At 45.8% G+C, this 22,826-nt stretch overlaps 1 protein-coding gene across 3 annotated transcripts in view; it reads left to right on the top strand.

The window, feature by feature from the left end:
• LOC124605408 (dynactin subunit 1) overlaps window positions 1–22,826 on the top strand; it is a 166,903-nt gene that overhangs the window by 77,015 nt on the left and 67,062 nt on the right. For all 3 annotated transcript variants that reach the window (XM_047137057.1, XM_047137059.1, XM_047137056.1), the window contains 2 exons: window positions 2,306–2,487; window positions 7,818–7,977. In XM_047137057.1, the coding sequence (XP_046993013.1) occupies window positions 2,306–2,487; window positions 7,818–7,977 (342 nt within the window). The remainder of the gene's footprint in view (window positions 1–2,305; window positions 2,488–7,817; window positions 7,978–22,826) is intronic.

The following is a 22,826-nucleotide window of genomic DNA, read 5'->3' as shown; positions in this document are numbered from 1 at the left end:
TTTTTTATTTGTGCTGATGGAAATGAGTTTTAGACAAGTTTATGTATAGATTTACTTCATTGTGAAATGTGCTGCAAAGAAAATTAATAAAAAAGAGGATCACTAATATGCTGTAGTTACATTCTTTCATTTTGACAGCATCTCTTTTCCCAGTAGTTTTTTCAATCTATTATAAGAAACCAATGTTGAAAATGTTGTTTTGTTGCTATGATTGGTGCAATTTCATATTTTACTGGTTGTACTTGTAATGTGGGGGTGAGGAGGTAACTGGATGGTGATGGCAGCTGGGGGGAGAAATAAGCTTCCAGGAGATGCTGCTGTATTAATGAATATGCAACATTGGTGATTACATAATTTGTCGTTTGCACAAGGAATACAGACTGTTTTGTCTACTTACAGGAAAGGTTCATGTCATGTAATTTTGATGACAGTGGATTTCATAATTACTGTGCCTTATGAAGGATAAGGTATCTTCTTCCTGCTGCCATAACTTAACACAAAAACAACTCATATTTATAAGAGAAAAACAGATAGGAGGAGTCACTGATGCCTGTAGCAGTGAGAACATAATTGAAATTGGCATACCAGAACTGTGTTCATTATGTTGACACATGCACACGCACACTGTCTCTGCCTCTTTATTTATTCCTTACTCTTCTCTTTTTCCATATCTTCTTCCCCTCCCTCTGTCCATATTCCCCTTCTCCCTCCCTCTGCATGTGCTGATGTGCTGCCAGGTGCCACCATATCTCTCTCTCTCTCTCTCTCTCTCTCTCTCTCTCTCTCTCTCTCTCTCTCTCGCCACCTCCTCCTGCCCCTCTCCCCTTATCCAGCTCTTCCTCACCACATCTCTCTGTCCATCACCTTCTCTGTTCATCTCAGTCTCCCCACAGCTGTGCCCATCTGCATCTATAACCCTGCAAAACAGATCAATGAAACAGGGCATTGTTGCACCCACAACACACCTGTCATACGGGGCAGCCTGTATTATGGTAGGGGTTTTTCCTGTGTATCTCGGCGCCTGTTAGAATTAGGAGGTTATAAACACCACACCGTGAATACTTGTGAAGTTATGTGTGAAGTTTTTGCTGTTTGTTTGCCACATTTCATTGAAATTGATTTAGGGCTATGGAAAGAGATACTGGACGAACATATAAGGGCCAGTCAGATGAAATCAAGCGAGGTGGCAAAAAGTAAGTAAACAGTTTATTATTCCAGATATAATCTACATAATGGTTAATATATGTTTTCCCACTGTGAGAAAAGACAGTCAACGCTTTCATGGGAAACTGCTTGCACTTGCATATGGAAACATGATTGTACCTAGGTTTGCATCTCTTTGTGTCCGAATCAAAGTGACAGCAACAAATGTCTTTCTTTCGCACTCCAAAAATAAGATATCTTATGGGGGAGATCAGAACTGTATGGAAAATGTATAAAGGCTTTACAGTGAAACTTTTTCAGTATAGTCAAAACAACTTTGACAACATGTGGGTGGGCATTATCTTGTAACAGAATGATGCTGTCTATCAATATTCCTGGACTTTTGGACTTGAAGGTCTGCTCCAGTTTTTGTAAAGTGTCCATGTACTGCCGTATATTAACTGAAGCTTGCCATAAAGTCCAAATGCCCTGGAATGTTGGTAGATGACATCATTCTGTTACAGAATAATGCATGCCCACATGTTGCTGAGGTCGTTTTGACTGTGCTGCAGAAATTTCACTGGGAAGCCCTTGCACAACCTTCATATGGTCCCAATCTCTCCCCATGCAACCGTATTTTTGGAGCTCTGAAGTAAGATACTCATGGCTGTCAATTTGCTTTGGATGAAGAGATATACAACTGGGTTCAGTGACGGTTCCATAGGCAAATGCAAGCATATTTCCATGGAGGTATTGACTATCTTGTCTCGCAGGGAGAGATAAATGTACTAACGGTTACGGCAGTTACTTAAATACATTACATGAACGGATTTGTAATTTGCCACCCTTTCTCACGCCAGTTTTGAAGACAGTGTGTTCCATATTGTTTGTGCATAATTTACGTTGTGGAGGTGAGGGAGGAGAATTCTATAAATTTTGAATGCTGTTGCTGCGTAGTCTGTTCATTCAGGATTACAGAAGTATCAGTGTTTAATTAAATGGTTGTTTTAGTACTCCTAGTACTTAAATGAGCCCTAATTATGTGGTATTTTGTTTTTCATTAGTATGCTTGTTTTGGAAAATGTAAATTTTCCATTCTGTACCATCTGAGAGAAAACATCAAAGGCTTTTCATGTTTGATACAAGCATTACTTGCTTACAGGCTGAAACTCTACAGTTGGAACTGGAACAGGCAAAAGAAAAGATAGAAGAAATGACACTGGATCTGGAAATCCTAAAGGCTGAGATGTCAGAGAGATCTGGTGGTGAAGAGGGTGGCAAGTCCTCTTATGAAGTGAAACAGCTGGAACAGCAGAATCTGAGGCTTAGGGAAACACTTGTCAGGTGAATATTTCATACAGTAAATTGTGGTAAAGGATAGATACCTACTCGCAAACTTCAAGAGGCAAACTTGCTTGGAAACCTCTATTTCTTGTTATTGATGCTATAAGTACTTCAGTAGTTCTTGGGTATATGTCTCTAGCTGCTCACTGTCACATGGTGCATATGATGACAGGCAGTACAACAAATAGAACTGCTGCTTCATGTTCATTGAAAGTCTGTCAATGATTTTACCTCACCTCTGATGTGAAATCACCCAGTGTTATGGTAGCATCATCGTCCCCTCCTCCAGCTCTAGCCTCAAGAGGCGAAGCCACCACCTACACAACCGGCAGACCGGAAAGAATAGGAGTACTCCCATAAAGACTTCCTATGTCCCAACACCTGAGTCTTCCTCTGCTAACCGAAAAAGACTCAAAGAAGTCCAACAAAGGCGAACAGTCTTCTCCTTCACCGACTCGAAGATCCTCGTTGACGTTGTCGATGCGTGATACTTTTGCCCAGCTGGTCTGAATGTTGCCGGTGTGCACCACCAACTGTTTTTCTGCATTGGACTCCACAGACAGACATCACAAGAAAGCCGATGCTCCTGTGGATCTCATGGAGCAGGATCCTCCTGCCTCCGTGCCATGTAGCAGCAAGTCTCTGCAGGCTGGCACTCGGTAGTTGCCAAGTGGCACCCCTTCATTTTTTCCTCAGCGTGACTTTCCTTCAAGCTGTTGCAGTTTGCCCCTTTCCTCCCTCACCTGACTCTTTCCTTTGTACCATTTATATCCCTCCGTCATTCGATGTCACCAGGGCAGACTTGCTCCATCTTATTGGGCAGCTACCTCACTCATTTCTGCTGCTTGGTGACTTTAATGCACACAATCCCCTTTGGGGTTCTGCCAGAACCTGTCAGAGAGATGCCTTCTTGGCTGATCTTCTTAATTGACATAACCTCTTCTGCCCTAACACAGGAGCAGCTACATTCCTTTCAGACTCCTCACACACCTATTCCCGTTTTTACTTATCCTTCTGCACTGCCCAGCTTGCTGATCGTCTTGAGTGGTCTGTTCTTCCTGACACATACTCGAGCGACCATTCCCCATGTGCTGTTCGTTTGCTGCCTCCTACCCCACCTGTGCACCCACCCAAATGGCAGCTTACTAAGGCTTTACTCCTCCCTGCTGACCTTTGACAAACAAGATTTCCCCAGTTGTGATGACCAGGTGGAATATCTTAAAATCGTTGTCTTTACCGCTACAGAACGTTCCATTCCTCACACTTCCCCTTGACCGTGCCGTGTCCCAGTCCCTTGATGGACTGAGGCATGCCGCGATGCAATTAGTGCGCGGAGACGTGCTCTCTGAACTTTTTACCAGCATCCTACAAGGGCAAACTGCATTCATTATAAACAAATGCATGCACAGTGTCATGGAGTTTGTTGGGATAGCAAAAATGCTAGCTGGATTTCATTCACTAGTTCTTTTAACAGTTCCATCCCTTCCTCTGTCATGTGGGCCAACCTCCAACAGTTCTCTGGGACCAAGATCCCTTTACCAGTTTCCGGTCTAACAGTAGCAGACAACGTCATTGTGGACCCTATTGCTATCTCCAACACCTTGGGCCACCATTTTGTAGAAATTTCGAACTCTTCTCACTATCACCCTGGCTTCCTCCATAGGAAACAAGTGGAGGAGGCTCGGGCAATACTCTTCTTCTCTTCTCAGAATGATGAGTGCTACAACACCGCCTTTACTATGAAGGAGCTAGATTAAGCTCTTAGTTCATCTCGATCTTCCGCCCCAGGGCCAGGTGCTGTCCACATTCAGATGTTGCAGCACCTTTCTCTTGCAGGCAAGCACTTTCTGCTTAACATGTACCACCACATATGGGCAGTGGGCACGTTTCCTGGATGCTGGTGTGAAGCCATCGTCATACCAATACCAAAGCCCAGTAAGGATAAACACCTTCCTTCTAGCTAACGCCCGAACTCTCTCACCAGCTGTGTTTGCAAGGTGATGGAACTTATGATTCATATCCGTCTGATATGGTGGCTCAAGTCTAACAATTTTCTGACCACTGCACAGTGTGGATTTTGAGCGTGCAGTTGACTGTCTCGTCACTTTGTCCACCCATGTCATGAATGGTTTTCTGCAGAAATCCCAGACTGTGGCCATGTTTCTCGATTTGGAGAAGCCCTACTACACCTGCTGGAGAACTGGTATTCTCTGTACACTCTACACATGGGGCTTCCATGGCTGCCTGCCCTGTTTCCTTGAGAGATTTTTAAAAGACAGAGTTTTTAAGATATGTGTGGGTTCTGCCTTGTCTGACACCTTCATCCAGGAAAAAAGTGTGCCTCTGGGTTCCATCCTAAGTGTTATCCTCTTTATTGCCATTAACCATATAATAGCCTGTCTTCCACTGGGCATGTTCAGCTCCCTTTTTGTTGACGATTTTGCCATCTATTGCAATTCTCCACAAAACTCACTCACTTAATGGTGTCTTCATCAATGTCTCAATTGTCTTTACTCATGGAGTATCGACAATGGCTTTCATTTTTCCACTGACAAAACAATTTGTATGAATTTGTGGTGGCGCAGTTGGTTTCTCCTACCATCTTTATACATCTTGGGCCTGTTGCTCTTCCGTTCATTGAAACTATGCAATTCCTCGATGTCCTACATGTGCTCAATGGTACTTCATGGGATGCAGATCGAACCACCCTCCTCTGTTTGTACTAGTCTTTTGTCTGTTTGGAAGTAGACTATGGGTGCTTTGTTTATGCATCTGCACGTCCATCCCTCTTACACTGTCTCAATACTACCCACCATCGTGGCATCCGTTTGGCCACTTGTGCCTTTTACACTAGCCTGGTTGAGAGTCTATATGCTGAAGCTGCTGACTATCACTGTCCTACTGCCGTGACTTTCTCCTCAGCAGGTAAGCATGCCACTTGTCTGCCATGTGTGGCCACCCATCCTATGCCTCCTTCTTTGATGACTCCTTTAATCACCAGTATGGGGTGCGTCCCTCTTCTCTGTTACCTCCCGGAGTCCTCTTTCGGCCCTTGCTCTGCCGGCTTAACTTCATACTACGTGCAGCTTTCCTGGTGGGTGTGAACCCTTCACCACCTTGGTTTCATGCGGCGGCCTGTGTTCACCTTGTCCTTCATTCGCTTCCTAAGTACACTACTCCAGCCTTGCTCTATCACCTTCAGTTTCATGACTTTCGCATGGAACATCGCGGTGGTACCTGTGTGTACAGTGATGGCTCTCCGACTGACCGTTGTGTTGGGTGTGCCTTAGTCGTAGACATTGGCATTTTTCGGTATCTACTTCTGGCACACTGCTCAATATTTACAGCACAGCTCTTTGCCCTGTATCAGGACACGGAGTACATCCAGCGACACAGGCTTTTTAGTTGTGTCCTCTGCTCTGACTCTCTCAGTGCCCTTCACTGTCTTTGTGCGCTGTACGCAGCCCATCCCTTAGTGCAATGGATCCAGGAGAACTGTCACTCACTGTTGATGGAGCCACTGTGATGTTTATGTGGGTTCCTGTTTGCATCGGGCTTTCTAGCTGCCATTTGTTCAGTGACACTCCCCCACCACTTTGTGTACATTGCACCCAAGTTTTAACTATCCACCATTTCGTAACAGAATGCTTATTTCTTTAACTGTTTACGTTCATGTTTGTGTTTGCCGTCCGAGTTATCGTTTTAGCGAACATCGCATGGGCTGTCAACCGTGTTTTATTTTTTTATCTGTCGTAGCAATAAGGCAAAGGCCATTTAATTTTTAGTTCTCTACCTCCTTTTCTCTATGGTGTATTTTATAGCCCTTTCTCCATGTCCCTGTTTTTAGCTGTCTCCTCTTACATCGATTGCCATTGATGTGTAGTCGTTTTTCAACTCCTCTCTGTCTTCGTGTTCTGTAGTTTTGACTTGGGTGCGTATGACTCAGTTGTTTTTGTGCCCTAAAACAAAACAACAATGATTTTAATCCATTTTGGCATTTTTTTATGTTGTAGCAAGCCTAAATGATGGTTCTACGGTTTGAACTTATAGAGGAGGTCAAGAAGCTTCAGCATTTAAATATATTTGATCAGTTTCAGTAAAACACTTTAATAACAAATTCTTACATTCAGAAAACAAGCATGTCCACATGTGAAACTATAATACATAATACAACCTTAGAACACATTCAATGACAAACTGTGCTTTACTTTGGATAATAATACTGCAGTTGTCTGAACTGTTTATAGTTCTTGTACTGGGCAGTTGTTCTAAACAAAAATTTTCTTAGTTCAACATAAGAGTTAAATATCACTTGTTACACTTCCTGACTAATCACACTAGCTCACTGCTGGATCTGAGTTATGACGAGGCTGCTATCAGAGTGGTTTAGTGGCACTATGCTCTGATGTAAGTAGACTTCCATGCAACAGCAGTGTACAGAGCTTCTTGAGGACACATCTTCATCATTGTCTTTCATTCATGGCAGTGACTGTCTTTAGCTTGCAATTCTGTCTTGAGGTACCAACTTTACCATGGGACCTCACTCTTTAGACAACATCAGAGACATCTTTTCTTATTGCGAGACAGTGGATTCATGGTGTAATGCAACAGATCCTGTTTAAGTTTACAACTTGAGCCGCTGTGTTTTATCAATAGTGATCTAAGGTTGTGGGGTAACTTACCTTTTACCATAAAGGAACTGACAAAGATATTCTCCTCTGTATTTAGCAACAATAAAATCATCTAAATCTGCTCATGTTCCTCTGTATTTTCTGGAAACAGAGTTTCTTTTTTAAAGTTCAGTTCATTTGAATCTGACTTTCAGATATGATCATTTTTAATCGACGTCCTGTTCTTTCCCTTACATCAGTGTTGATGTAAGTGCTATATGTATAGTGTCTCCTTTAGTCACACTATTTAATTCTATTTTCTCCTTTTCCATTGGCCTGGGAGGCTTCCCATGCATCAATTCTCTCACTTCATTTTTTGTATGGTTCGCTTTCTGAAGTGATTCAATTATTTCTTAGTAGAAATCATGGACAATTTTAGCCTTTTTTGGTCAGTTATCAATCTTTCAAGCTTACAGGGTAAGGATAATGTGTGTCATCCATGATGTGGCTTTCAGCTAATATATTCAGACAGAGTTATAGTATTGCACTTGTTTATTTAATGCAAGATTACATGTGTGGACTGTGTCACAATTTTTTCTCAAAGTGAGATTTAATTATTACATTTATTCTTACATTAAGTTGAAAATTCCATTATTGTCTTTATTCCACATATTGTTTTTTTTTTAAATTGATTCATGCACTTAGTTGTTTCATTCACAGGATGCGTGATCTATCTGCCCATGAAAAACATGAATTTCAAAAGCTGCAGAAAGAATTTGAGCAAAAGAAATCAGAAGTCGCAGAATTAGCTCGTACCAAAGAAAAGTTGAGTTCCAGAATAGAAGAAATGGAAAATCAAGTTGCAGATCTTCAAGAGCAGGTAAACTTACTGTAATTTTAAGTCATCAAGATAGTTATGAAACTGGAATTTCAATTAATATTTCTATGTTTGGGATGATTAAAAACACTGTTATCACTACATATTATTAAGTCCCCCGACATGTTTTTATGTCTGTGTGTCCCCCCTGCGGGTCCGGGGATTAGAATAGGCCCGAGGTATTCCCGCCTGTCGTAAGAGGCGACTAAAAGGAGTCCCTCCCCCTCACGGGGGTAGTTAGCGCCTGCGTCCGGAGACGGACGGTTCCACAACCTCTATTTGCGGTCATTTTGCTTTTTCACTTCTCGTTTCTTCCTACCTTTGGTTGGTTCCTTTCTTTGCTCTTCTCCACCTCACTGTCTTCCTTACTCTTTCCCCTGCAAAATCTCCTTGCCTTCTTATTGCCTTCTTCTCCTTGCCTTCTCATTGCCTTCTTCTCCTTGCCTTCTCATTGCCTTCTTCTCCTTGCCTTCTTCTCCTTGCCTTCTCTGGTCTCCGCCTCGGCGTTTGAGACAGTCTGTCCTCTCTCTCTCTCTCTCTCTCTCTCTCTCTCTCTCTCTCTCTCTCTCTCTCTCTCTCTCTCTCTCTCTCTCTCTCTCTCCCCCCCTCTCTCTCTCCTTTTTCCTCTTCTTCCTTCCTCCCTGTGCGCGCCTGAAGGCCGACCCACGCGTTCGCACGCGTAGCCGGTGACGGGGTAACGCGTAATTCCCCGCCCTGGGTAGACATGTAAGGCACGCGCGTACCCCCTGGTAAAGGCCAGGCCAGGCCCGGCCCGGCCCGGGGAGGGGTGATTGCCTGAGCTGATACCTTCTGACCATGCCGATTGGTCCCACCGTCTGTTTCTCGGGAGGTGTGACCTGAGGTGTAAACAGTCACCTAAGGCGGGAGTGCCCTCTGAGAGGGTCCCCACAAGGAAGGAGCGCGCCATCGGAGACGCTGGCAATCATGGGGGATTCCTCCGCAATGGATTTCACTCCATCTCTCTCGACTTCTGCCCAAAAACGGAAACATGACCAGCCACCAGTGACAAAAGTACTACCGCCTGCCCCACAGTTCCTCGTCGTTTCTCGGTCTGAGGACGGAAAGGATTTTTCCTCTGTCAACCCTTTCGTTATCCAGAAGGGCGTAGATGCCATAGCCGGATCTGTCAAATCTTGTACCAGGTTGCGTAACGGTACCTTATTACTAGAAACTGAGAGCGCCTTTCAGGCACAAAAACTGCTTCGGGCCACACTCCTATACACGTTCCCTTTCCGGGTGGAAGCTCACCGAACTTTGAATTCGTCTCGTGGTGTAGTCTATACTAGCTCCCTTGACGGATTGACTGACGAGGAGATTCAATCTTTCCTCGCTGAGCAGGGCGTGACGGCTGTCCATAGGGTCATGAAAAAGGTCAACAATGACCTTGTACCGACCCGGACACTTTTCTTGACCTTTGATAGTGTTAAGCTGCCATCGCGCATCAAGGCGGGCTACGAGGTTATTTCTGTTCGCCCCTATGTCCCGACAGCTACGCGCTGCTACCAGTGTCAGCGTTTCAATCACACTCGACAGTCTTGTTCCAATGCGGCTAAATGTGTCACTTGTGGCAGGGATGCCCATGAGGGTGACTGTCCACCTCTGTCTCCTCGTTGTGTGAACTGTCAGGGTGACCATGCCGCATCCTCCCGTGACTGTCCTGTCTATAAGGAACGCTGTATCCAAGAAATTCGGGTCAAAGAGAAAGTGTCCACCTCGGCTGCTCGCAAGCTATTGGCTAGTAGGAAGCCCACGCTGCTTCCAGCGGGGAAATACAGTACTGTCCTCGCCTCTCCTCGGACTACCAGGGAGGTGGCAACCCAGACATGCGGTCTGACCTTCAGCACCACGGTCGTCCGTTCGGCCAGTGCTAAGATCGCGCGGTCGACGTCTCCTCTTCCTCCCATCACCCCACAGACACCAGCCCCTTCATCAGCTTCTGCTAAGACGAAGACCCAGAAGTCAGATGCACGGGCCTTCAAGAAGGAACCGTCCCGTGCAGACTTCCTACGTACCTCGACCTCCCAGCCTTCGACCGGTACTTCCACCAAACGTCCTTCCAAGAAGGCTCATAGGAAGCACAGTTCTCCTTCTCCACCACGGCGCATTTCTTCTCCTGCGCCACCCAGCGGTTGCCGCCCCAGGCCGTCATCCGTTTCGCCTGGCCGCACCGCTGGTAGCCGAACATCTGGCCGTTCACCGGCGGAGGAAGCTCCCCCTCCCGGCCATCTTCCCAAGATGGCCGATGAACCTATAGACCCAATAGACGATGACTGTCCGCCTACTGATAGCGGCGGCAGTGCTCGCTCGAAGCCAGGCCCTCAGCGGCCTTCGAGGTGACCCCTTCTTTCATCTTCCTTTTCTTCTTACGATGGCACTTATTCACTGGAATATTCGCAGCATTCGCTCCAACCGAGAGGACTTGAAGTTGCTGCTCCGCTTGCACCGTCCACTCGTCGTAGCCCTCCAGGAAACGAAGCTACGCCCATGCGATCAAATTGCCTTGGCACACTACACCTCTGTGCGTTTTGACCTACCCCCTGTGGTAGGTATCCCGGCTCATGGAGGGGTTATGTTGCTGGTCCGGGATGATATTTACTACGATCCCATCACGTTGCACACCGGCCTGCAGGCAGTTGCCATCCGCATTACTCTCCCCACTTTTACATTTTCCATTTGTACCGTTTACACTCCATCGTCATCTGCCGTTACCAGGGCAGACATGATGCAACTTATTGCTCAGCTACCTGCACCATTTTTGTTAACTGGAGACTTCAATGCCCACCATCCCCTTTGGGGCTCTCCAGCATCCTGCCCGAGGGGCTCCCTGTTAGCAGACCTTTTCAACCAGCTCAATCTTGTCTGCCTCAATACTGGCGCCCCTACTTTTCTTTCGGACACATCTCACACCTATTCCCATTTAGACCTCTCTATATGTACTCCCCAACTTGCACGCCGGTTTGAGTGGTATGCACTTTCTGATACATATTCGAGCGACCACTTCCCGTGTGTTATCCATGTCCTGTAGCATATCCCCTCTCCATGCTCCTCTAGTTGGACCATCTCCAAGGCAGACTGGGGCCTCTTCTCTTCCAGGGCGACCTTTCAGGATCAAACCTTCACAAGCTGCGATCGTCAGGTCGCACACCTCACGGAAGTCATTCTCGCTGCTGCTGAATATTCCATCCCTCACCCTACTTCTTCTCCACGTCGCGTACCGGTCCCCTGGTGGACTGCAGCATGTAGAGACGCTTTACGTGCTCGTCGACGTGCTTTACGCACCTTTAAACGCCACCCTACAGTGGCGAATTGTATCAATTATAAACGATTACGTGCTCAGTGTCGTCGTATTATTAAAGAAAGCAAGAAAGCCAGCTGGGCTGCTTTCACAAGCACCTTCAACAGTTTTACTCCTTCTTCTGTTGTCTGGGGTAGCCTGCGCCGGCTATCTGGCACTAAGGTCCACTCACCAGTTTCTGGCTTGACGGTCGCGAATGACGTCCTTGTGGCCCCTGAGGATGTCTCCAATGCCTTTGGCCGCTTTTTCGCCGAGGTTTCGAGCTCCGCTCATTACCACCCTGCCTTCCTCCCCCGCAGACAGGCAGAGGAGGCTAGGCCACCTAACTTCCGCTCCTCGAATCGTGAAAGTTATAATGCCCCATTCACCATGCGGGAACTCGAAAACGCGCTTGGCCAATCACGGTCCTCCGCTCCAGGGCCTGATTCTATTCATATTCAGATGCTGAAGAACCTTTCTCCTGCGGGTAAAGGTTTTCTTCTTCGTACTTATAATCGCATCTGGATTGAGGAACATGTTCCCGCATGCTGGCGCGAGTCTATTGTTGTCCCGATTCCTAAGCCGGGGAAGGACAAACATTTGCCTTCCAGTTATCGACCCATCTCGCTTACCAGCTGTGTCTGTAAAGTGATGGAGCGAATGGTTAACTCTCGATTGGTTTGGCTGCTCGCGTCTCGACGCCTACTTACCAATGTACAATGTGGATTTCGTAGGTGCCGCTCTGCTGTTGACCATCTGGTTACATTGTCGACCTTCATTATGAATAACTTCTTGCGGAAGCGCCCGACTGCGGCTGTGTTCTTTGATTTGGAGAAGGCTTACGACACCTGTTGGAGGGCGGGCATTCTCCGCACCATGCATACATGGGGCCTTCGCGGTCGCCTCCCTCTTTTTATTCGTTCCTTTTTAATGGATCGACAGTTCAGGGTACGTGTGGGTTCTGTCCTGTCAGACACCTTTCGCCAGGAGAATGGGGTGCCACAGGGCTCAGTTTTGAGCGTCGCTCTCTTCGCCATGGCGATCAATCCAATAATGGATTGCCTCCCAGCTGATGTATCAGGCTCCCTTTTCGTGGACGATTTTACCATCTATTGCTGCGCGCAGTGTACACGTGTCCTGGAGCGCTGTCTTCAGCGTTCTCTTGACCGTCTTTACTCCTGGAGTGTCGCCAATGGCTTCCATTTTTCTGCCGAGAAGACGGTCTGTATTAACTTCTGGCGCTACAAAGAGTTTCTCCCACCGTCCTTACGACTCGGTCCCATTGCTCTCCCAATCGTGGAGACAACAAAATTTTTAGGTCTTACATTTGACAGGAAACTTAGCTGGTCTCCACATGTGTCATATTTGGCTGCCCGTTGTACCCGTTCTATAAATGTCCTCCGTGTTCTCAGTGGTATGTCGTGGGGAGCGGATCGAACCGTCCTGCTTCGTCTATATCGGTCGATCGTCCGCTCCAAGCTGGATTATGGGAGCTTCATAAACTCCTCTGCACGGCCATCCATCTTACGCCGCCTCAACTCCATACAACATCGGGGTTTACGACTTGCGATCGGAGCGTTTTATACTAGTCCCGTAGAGAGTCTTCATGCTGACGCTGGCGAATTGCCACTCACCTACCGGCGCGATATACTGCTTTGTCGGTATGCCTGTCGGCTACTGTCAATGCCCGACCACCCGTCTTATCGTTCCTTTTTTGACGACTCTCTCGACCGTCAATACGGGTTGTATGTCTCTGCCCTGCTACCCCCTGGAGTTCGCTTTCGTCGCCTCCTTCAACACCTTAATTTTTCACTCCCTGCAACCTTTTGAGTGGGCGAGAGCCACACGCCACCTTGGCTCCAGGCTCAGGTCCGCGTTCACCTTGACCTCAGCTCGCTCCCAAAAGAGGTTACCCCCGGTTCGGTCTACCACTCCCGTTTTGTTGAACTTCGTTCGAAGTTCATCAATATGACCTTCATTTATACAGATGGCTCCAAGACCAATGACGAGGTCGGGTGTTCTTTTATTGTCGGGGCACAAAGTTTCAAATACCGGCTCTATGGCCATTGTTCGGTCTTCACAGCTGAGCTCTTTGCCCTCTACCAGGCTGTTCTTTACATCTGCCGCCACCGACATTCTGCTTATGTCATCTGCTCCGATTCCCTGAGTGCCATCCAGAGCCTCAGTGATCCGTATCCGGTTCACCCTTTCGTGCACCGGATCCAACGCTCTCTTCAGCAGCTGGTGGACGTCGGTTCTCCGGTTAGCTTTATGTGGGTCTCTGGCCATGTCGGTATCCCTGGGAACGAAGCTGCAGATGCCGCGGCCAAGGCTGCGGTCCTCCAGCCTCGGACAGCTTCTTGTTGTGTCCCTTCATTAGATTGTAGCAGGGTTATTTGTCGGTGCATTTTATCGCTGTGGCATGCCGATTGGGCTGCACTTACAGACAACACGCTTCGGGCCTTGAAACCTCTTCCTGCGGCTTGGACGTCCTCCTCCCGCCCTTCTCGGCGGGAGGAGGTCGTTTTGGCCCGGTTACGCATTGGACACTGCCGGTTCAGCCATCGCCATCTACTGACGGCTGCGCCGGCGCCGTTCTGCCCATGTGGGCAATTGCTGACGATCCGCCACATTTTAATGTCCTGTCCGGATTTTAACACACTGCGTCTAGATCTTAACCTGCCATGTACTTTAGATGCCATTTTAGCGGATGACCCACGAGCAGCTGCTCGTGTTCTTCGTTTTATCAGTTTGACAAACCTCTCTAAGGACATTTGATGATGCTGTTTTTTAATCCTATGCCTGTCAGTCTGTCTTTTATCGTGTTTTCCCTTTTGGTTGTGTTTTAAACTTGTGCCTTGCGGTGCATTCTTAACGTAGTCAGGGCGCTAATGACCATTGAAGTTGTGCGCCCTAAAACCACAAAAAAAAAAAAAAAAAAAAAAAAAAATGTGTGTGTGTGAAGTATAAAAATTTCAGGAACTACTGTAAGAATTTTGATATGATTTCACTAATAGATGGACTGATCTGGGAGGAATGTGTGTTTATGTAATTTTATGCAAATTGGCTGGACGATGAAGATGATGATGATGAAGATGATAATGATAATGATGATGATAAGTCATGCCTCCTGAAAACTTCCCTGGCCTGTACCGCTTAAGTCATTTTCTGTATTGCCTTCTGAAGTTAATATTCACCTAATGCTGGTTTCTGAATTTTAATCCTAACTTTATGCACTGGCCCACAAACATAATTACCACTGTGCCAGTCAAATTGTCCAGCCATAAATACTTGGTGCTACCCATGTGCAGCCAGGGCAGGTCACTAGCCAGTACTGTTTGAAATATAAATCTTAAAATAAAGAGCTTTTCAACCCACACATTTTTATTACATCTGCATCTCTGTTCTGTAAATCACTGAAGTGCATTGGCAGAGGGTATCTCCCATCGTACCAAATTTAAGGCTTTCTTCCTGTTCCGTTTGCATATGAAGTGCTCTGTGGACATTGTAATTGGTCTAATGTTTTTGCTGTCCCAGAGGGAATGATGCATATGAGACTTTATTATATTCCTAGATGCCTCCTTTTAATTTTGATTATTGAAATTTTGAAAGTAGATTTTCATGAGTGTTTACTTCTTTCTTCAGCCACTTTTTCATCATTTCCATGATGCTATCCCATGTGTCAGATAAACCTATGACCATTTTTCCTACCCTTCTTTGTATGGATTTAATATCCCCAATTACTCGTATTGGGTACAGGTACCATTCAGTGGACCAATGCTCCAGGGTGGAAAAAAAAAAACAGTATAACATTGCTGTGGGCAGAGCTTGTATGTATGCATTTTTACCACAACTTGTTGCCAGTTCAGTGCCACCTGTAACGTTGACCTGTCTTGTTCTGTTCATCTGCAGTGATTGGTTTTGTTAGTGCTGTTTTATTCTTGTTTCGTTTTTTATGATGGCAAGTTTAAGTAAACAACATGCAGCTGTGAAATTTTCTTTTCTACTTAGTAAAAATTTTGCTGAAACTGTTTTAATGTTGTAAACATCTTACCAAGATGACACTATGGCAGAACTGAAGTGTAAGAGTAGTTTGTTCGATTTAAAAATGGCGACATGTTGATTGACAACAAACCTAGTTTCAGATGTCCATCAAATGCACAAATTGATGGAAATATTGAAAAAAATTGAGAGCTTGTGCTCACAGACTGTTTTAAAAAGATTGCACAACAGTGTTCATCAAAAAAGACCCAATTTGTGACAGACAGAAGATTGGTTCTTCCACCATAACAATGCACCTGTACACACAGCCATTTCTGTTAACAGTTTTTGGCTAAAAATGGCATGGTTCCACTGCCCCACGCACCTTACTCGCCTGACCTGGCTCAGGGTGACTTTTTCTTATTTCCATGCATGAAAAAGGGGCATGAAAAGACACAGATTTGACAACATTGAAGAAGTCAAGAAAAAAACCAGGGAGGAACTGTCAGCCATTTCTAAGGATAACTACAAAAATGTTTCGAACAGTGGAAGCACCAGTGGTACATATGTATTAGTCATAATGGATTGTTCTGTAAACAGTTTGAAAATATATAGCTTTTAAGAAACAATTCAGTTTTTTTAATACCTGCTCCTAGAGTGAATTTTCCCAGAGACATTACCAACATGAAGTGTTTCACCTTTTGTATCTATGACTGAGCCTTTTTGATCTTCCATTGCACATCGCCAGAAATTGCTACAATCAGGTATTTGTACAAGTTGACTGATTCCAGTTATAACTATTTGATACTGTCCAGACTGAATGATGGTTAACACAACGGCTTTCACAGTGTGCGACCAGCTGACGAGACAGGTTGCTATGCTTGCAGTGTGGGTGATAGGTTGTTGCCAGTAAATATAGTACTCTTTGCTGTGTCATTTATTTCTAACATACATAACATAAACACTGAAAAAGAAAATTAAATTACTCACTTATGTTGAGCAAGGAGATGCTGGAATTGCCTCCCAGAGCATTTCTGTCTCGTGCTTTGGAAATTGCTCATTATACTGTGCAGTTCCCTCTGAGAAATGGCAGCGATTTCTTGACAAATGTTAGTGTCAAGTTCATCTAAAGTTTGTGGATTTGATTTTACATTTTCTCTTTTAATACCACCTCAGATATAATTGCAGGGGGTTAAATCAGGGGACCAAAGGAAGCCATATATTGTTAGTGATAACTCTATCTTGAAACGTCATGAATTTCCATTAAAGGGAAGTTGGCTGTATGTTCCATCACAGAGTCCTGCTGAAAGGTTATGAAAGCATGTTCTCTTTGTTAATCAGCCAGAAAAAGGCCTCAAAATGTTTTCCACATATTTCTCACTGTTAACTGTTTCCTGGAAACAGAATGGGGCCTCTTAATCTCTCATCGCAAATAGCACATCTTTAAGTGTTACAGGTTGGCTTGGGCTGCATGATGGTTTGTTATACTTAACCACAGGCACCAAACACTCAAATAAGTTTCCACCTGAACACTTCTTTTATATACAATGGATGTTGCTTACTGAATATTTGGCCACTGTTAAGTATTATTAATCAAGGTCCAGCTAGTCTGTGCCCTGTATCCGTGTGCCTTCTTCCTCCAACTTGGCTCAAACTTGGTCTCCTTACGGGCTGCAAACAAAACTGCTGAAAATTAAATTCTCATTCACCCCACCACATAAATAAGAAGTGAATTGCATTTCATCCTCTTATATTATCTTCAAAATTACAACTCAATATATGATAAATGAGAATAGCTACCAACTCGTATACTGGCTCTCTGTACTACGTACATAACTGATCTGATATTTAACTTGATAATTAACATTTACAGTAAATTTATTATCTTTGACATTTTGCATTCGTAGATTTTAGGAGCTCTTTCTTCTATATCGCCTGCTCCATGGAACTCTTGTCTCCGCACCAGCAGATAGGGTCATCTGACTGCTACCCACTTCCATGCAGTCACTGGATCGTTAGCTCAGGTATCAGCACCTACTATTTAAAATGCCTTCCAACTGTCGGGTGCTCACCACTTATCGACTACTCTGTCATGAACATCTTTCTTCTGATATACATATTTAAAAACGTGATACCTCTCATTCCAGGAATGGGATGTATCACTACAATCTGACTCCTACATTTTGATCAGCCAAGTGTGCCTAATGTAGTATGTTAGGCTTTCCTGAACAGCAGTTATGTTTTTTTGTGAATTAACATGTCCACTTAAGTGGAACCATGATTAATCTGAAAAGAAAGAGGGTCAGTTTTTCTGATATTTACCCTATTCAAAGCCATTCACAAAACTGCAAATATTGTTCAGGGTCACCTGGTTAAAGTTCTTCCACTGCAGTTATTTTATAGGGTCATAACTTCTTTAACTTCATACCCATTTGAACAGAGCCATAGGAAATTCCCATTTGCCTTGAAAGATGTTGAACTGATTTTCCAGGAGACACTTCGATAGCAAGCCCACTGTTATCCAGAGTTTCTTCTGTGAGTGCTGTATGTGGTTGTCTATATTTCCTGTCAAGAACACTTCCCGTTTAGCAAAGTATATTTATCAATCTATGAATCATACTCCGATTAGGAATCTGAACATTAGGAAATTCCTCTTTAAATAATCTTCTAACAGTACACACTGATTCTGTAGGCACGTATGAATCATACATGGATACTCTTGTTTTTCACCATTTGACTTGAAACAATTTCATTTAATACACCGTATTGCATCACCTAAGAAACACGTGCTGCCTGTGCAAACAAAGACCTCACTGCCAGTGCCACAGCCAGCTGGCTGGCTGTGGGGCAGGTAACAAAATCCTTACCAGATGGTTGCATTAAGGAATGGTCACCCTGTATATTACAATTTTACACTTTGTGAAGGACATAATTTTACATCTCTGAACATGTAATACAAATTGGCAGTCATTGCATTTGTGCAACAATTTTGAATTGTACATTGTTATGATTACTGCATCATGTGCAAAAAGTCTGAGGTTACTATTAATATCTGCCAGATTACACACACACACACACACACACACACACACACACACACACACACACACACACACCATAAACAGCAAGAGTCCTGGCACAATTCCTTGACCCATGCCTGATGAAGTTACTTCTACATCTGTTGATGATCCTGCATCCAAGATAATCCACTGTCCCCCCTACCAAGAAAATTTTGATAAGTCACAAATTTCATTTGATACTCTATATGTTTGTACTGTCATTAATAAGTTTTGGTGTGGTACCAAATCAAATGCTTTTATCAGAATTCAAGAAATACAGCTTCATGTGATTGTCTCCATCCATCGCTTCCAGGATTTAATGTGAGAAATGCACACATTAGGTTTCACATTGAGCTCTATGTATTGTTCTATTTTTAATAGTGTTAATTCAAGCCCCAGCTTATAATCAACAACTCTCATTGATATACTTATCTTGTATTCATTTTTTATCCGGGTTTGCAGGTCCACAACTTCACTTATGTGTGAGGTGATCTTTTAACTTCATAAATGACAAACACAAACTTTGAATAATGTTTGTTTATTATTGTTGTATACATAAACAATAATAAGAGAACTGAGGACTGGTATCATGCTTCCTCAGTGTTACTACCTTTACCCTAAGCAAATGCTATGTGGTAAAATCTGCTAAAGTGTGTGCAAAGTCTCTCACCACACCTACTGCCCACACATGTCCCACCCAAAAAGTGCCTTCCCTCAGCTGAGGCTGCTGCTTTCATTTGGGTGGCTAGTGATGACATTCCCGTGGTGTCAGGCAGACCTACATCAGAATTATGACATGTATAATGGTTTAAATTGGGTATAATTTAAATTTAACATTATGTTGATGGCTAATTATAAATATAGTAAAGTGCATTCAAATAACATTGGCAAGCCATCCCAAATTACTGGTTCAGTCCCCCATGTGGGTTCTGGGGTTAGAATAGGCCCGCGGTATTCCTGTCTGTTGTGAGCGGTGACTAAAAGGAGTCTCAAACGTTTCAGCCTATATGTGATGGTCCCCTCTCCGGTTTGACCTCCATATTTCCAAATTCTTTCAACGAGCGAGCCAGTTGGGGAAGGGCGCCTTACATGGTGCATTGTGTCCATCGTGCATTAAGACCTTTAGCCAGCTGTCTCATCGTCGCATTGCCATCCCGCTCGTTCTCCATCTCTTGGATGAGGATACATTCCTGGGTGCGATTTTCACCATGCACTGTGCAATGTTGCTTTTTGTGGAGACGACGACCATGGACTTCCTTGCACATAATATCCAACACTGTTGCCAGTCTTTTGTGGTGGGGCCGCTATGTACCCTGTTGGTTGTAGCCCCCTGACTGCTGATGCCTGTGCTGTTAACTCCTCACATATGCCAAGGAGTAGATGCCTATCTCCCTGGGGCAACGGGACTCCTGGCAATGGCCATCCTGCCAGGTGGCCCTTGCTGTGACTGGGTGGTGCCCGTGGGGAGGGTACTTGGTTGGAGTGGGTGGAATAAAGGCGGATGACCCGCAATGAAGTGTGGTACATCATCTCTTGCTGGTAGCCAGTCGCCAGCAGTCTCTAAGCATTCTCGGGCTCAATTCAACACTCAGAAATACGATCCCAAATTGTTCCCCTCCCTGGCCACACCGTGGGAGGAGCGTAAGGCTCAGGATGGCAGTGACACTTATTTGCCCCAGTTCCTAGTTGATGCAACAGCTGATGGGGAGTCTTTCATGTCAATAAAGCCTCAATTCTTTGTAGAGCGTTTAGGGGACAAGTTTGGGGAGGTGGGGGGCTTGTCCAAAATGTGTGCTGGGTCAGTATTGATAAAAATGGCATCCTCTGCCCAGTCACAAAGGTTACTTGCTTGTGCCAAGTTGGGGGATGTTTCAGTTACCATCGCGCCCCATAAGAGTTTAAATATGTTCCAGGGTATTATTTTCCATAGGGACCTTCTTTTGCAGCCTGATGAGGAGCTGCATGCTAATTTAGAGCATCGAGGTGTTCATTTCGTCTGGTGCGTTCATCGGGTTCCGAAGGATAATCAGATTGCTATCTGTGCCTTCATCTTGGCCTTCAAGGGTGATACATTACCAGAGAAGGTCAAGGTGATGGTCTACCTCTGTGATGTCAAGCCCTAAATCCCTCCCCCGATGCGGTGCTTTAAGTTGCAGAAGTTCAGCCATATGTCTTCCCACTGTACTTCCAGCCTCACGTGTTGAGATTGCAGACGCCCATCACATCCCAATACTCCATGTGCCCCACCTCCCATCTGTGTCAACTGCGGAGAACATCATTCATCTTGCTCGCCAGATTGCAGGATTTTACAGAAAGAGCGGAAAATCATGGAATGTAAAACACTGGACCGACTGACCTATACTGAGGCTAAGAGGAAACATGAACGACTCCATCCTGTGCGAATGACTTCCTCATATGCCACCGCTATGCCAACCGTGATAGCCCCATCAGTTCAGCGAATTCCAGTTGGCTCACCAAACCGTACAACACCACATGCCCCCTTGGCCATGGGGGGCACTGCTCACCCTGTTGCTCCTGCACCACCTACCTCGAGAGCAACCCCCACCCACACCCATCGGGGACGTCCGTCCCCGCTTCTAAGCCAGAGAAGCGTCCAACTTCTTCGGCTCCTCTCGCTCGCAAGGACTCCCATGGGTCCCCCCCTTCCCAGGTTTCCACAAGTGGGAAGGATGACGCCCGGCAGTGGCATAAGTGCCCACAAGCAGCTGGTCGTAGGGCTTCATGATCCTCCTCCGTCCCGGAGACTGAATCAGTAAAGCCCTCCCAGCCAGTGAAACCCAAGGAGCAGTGAGAAAAGTCCAAGAAGAAGGCCTCTAAGACGAAGGAACTTGAGGTGGCACCCACCCCGCCATAACCTACAAGCTCTCCATCTGAGGGCGAGGTGGACATTCTGGTGTACTCTGAGGACCTAGATCTCGCTGGACTCTCAGACACAATGGATGTCACTCGCACAGGTACTCAGTCGGTGGCAGCAGATGACTCAGCGGCGTAATCTGCCTCCTCAGTCCATTCATGCCTTTCTCAGCCATGGACAATGTCATCCTTCAGTGGAACTGCAGCTGTTTCTTCCACCATCTTGCCGAGCTTCGACAACTTCTCAGCCTTCACCCTTTCCTCTGCATTGCTCTTCAGGAAACTTGCTTTCTGGCGATGTGAACCCCCCGCCCTCCGTGGCTATCGTGGTTATTATAGGAACCGGGCAGCTTATGAGAGGGTATCTGGTGGCGTCTGCATCTGTGTCCTTCACTCCCTTTACAACGAGTCTGTCCCTCAACAAACACCTTTAGAGGCTGCCGCTGCTAGAGTGTGGACGCCTCAGACTGTTACTGTCTGCAGTCTCTATCTTCCACTGGATGGTGATGTCCTGCAGCATGCCCTAGCTGTGCTGATAGCCCAATTGCCACCACCTTCTCTGTTACTGGGCCACTTCAACACCCATAACCCTCTGTGACATGGATCGGTGGCAACAGGCAGAGGCAGCATCGTTGAGCAAGTCTTGGCACAGCTTGACCTTTCTCTTTTAACTAATGGTGGCGTCACACATGTCAGTGTGGCGCATGGCATGTACTCAGCCATCAACCTTTCGATCTGCAGTCCTAGCCTATTACCATCTGTCCAATGGAGTGTGAATGATGACTTGGGTGGTAGTGACCAATTTCCGATCTCTTCTGGGCGCCCCTGCAGATGGGCTGTGAATAAGGCTGACTGGGACTTGTTCACCTCCATTGCCACTATGGAGCCTCTTCCCAATGATGCTGTTGATGCGGTGGTTCACTCGGTTACCACTGGCATAGTTACTGCTGCAGAATCTGCCATTCCCTGTTCTTCTGGGTCCCCTCGGCGGAGGACTGTGCCTTGGTGGTCGACCGAGATCTCTGAGGCGATTAAAGATCGCAGACGGGCACTCGAGCGTCACAAGCAGCATCCCTCATTGGAACACCTCATCACCTTTAAACGGCTCTGTGCGTGAGCCCGCTGCCTCATTCACCAATGCAAGCAGGAGTGCTGGGAAAGGTGTTTCTCCACCACTGGCCTCCCTACCTCTCCTTTGCAGGTTTGGGCCAAGATTAGGCGACTCTATGGCTATCAGACCCCGTCAGCGTACCTGCGCTTTCACTGAATGGAGCAATCTGTACTGACTCGACACAATTGCAAACCGCTTAGTGGAGCATTTTGCTCAGAGTTCCACTTCTGCGAATTACCCACTGGCCTTCTGCTCCCTGAAAGAGCGGTTGGAATGTCAGAGCCTTTCATGTCACACACGCCACCCTGAATCGTACAATGCTCCGTTCAGTGAGTGGGAATTCCAAAGTGCCCTAGCCACTTGCCCTGATACAGCTCCTGGGCCAGATTGCATCCACTGTCAGATGCTCAAACACCTCTCATTGGACTGCCAGCGACGCCTCCTAGACCTTTTCAACTGTATGTGGGTTGAGGGTGAGTTCCTGTCACAATAGCAGGAAAGCGTCCTTATCCCCGTGTTGAAACCTGGAAAG

The sequence above is a fragment of the Schistocerca americana genome, chromosome 3 (assembly GCF_021461395.2).
Source record: "Schistocerca americana isolate TAMUIC-IGC-003095 chromosome 3, iqSchAmer2.1, whole genome shotgun sequence".
In the NCBI taxonomy this organism is placed as follows: Eukaryota; Metazoa; Arthropoda; class Insecta; order Orthoptera; family Acrididae; genus Schistocerca; species Schistocerca americana.
Note: the sequence above shows the minus strand (reverse complement) of the source record. Positions and strands in the feature narration are given on the sequence as shown.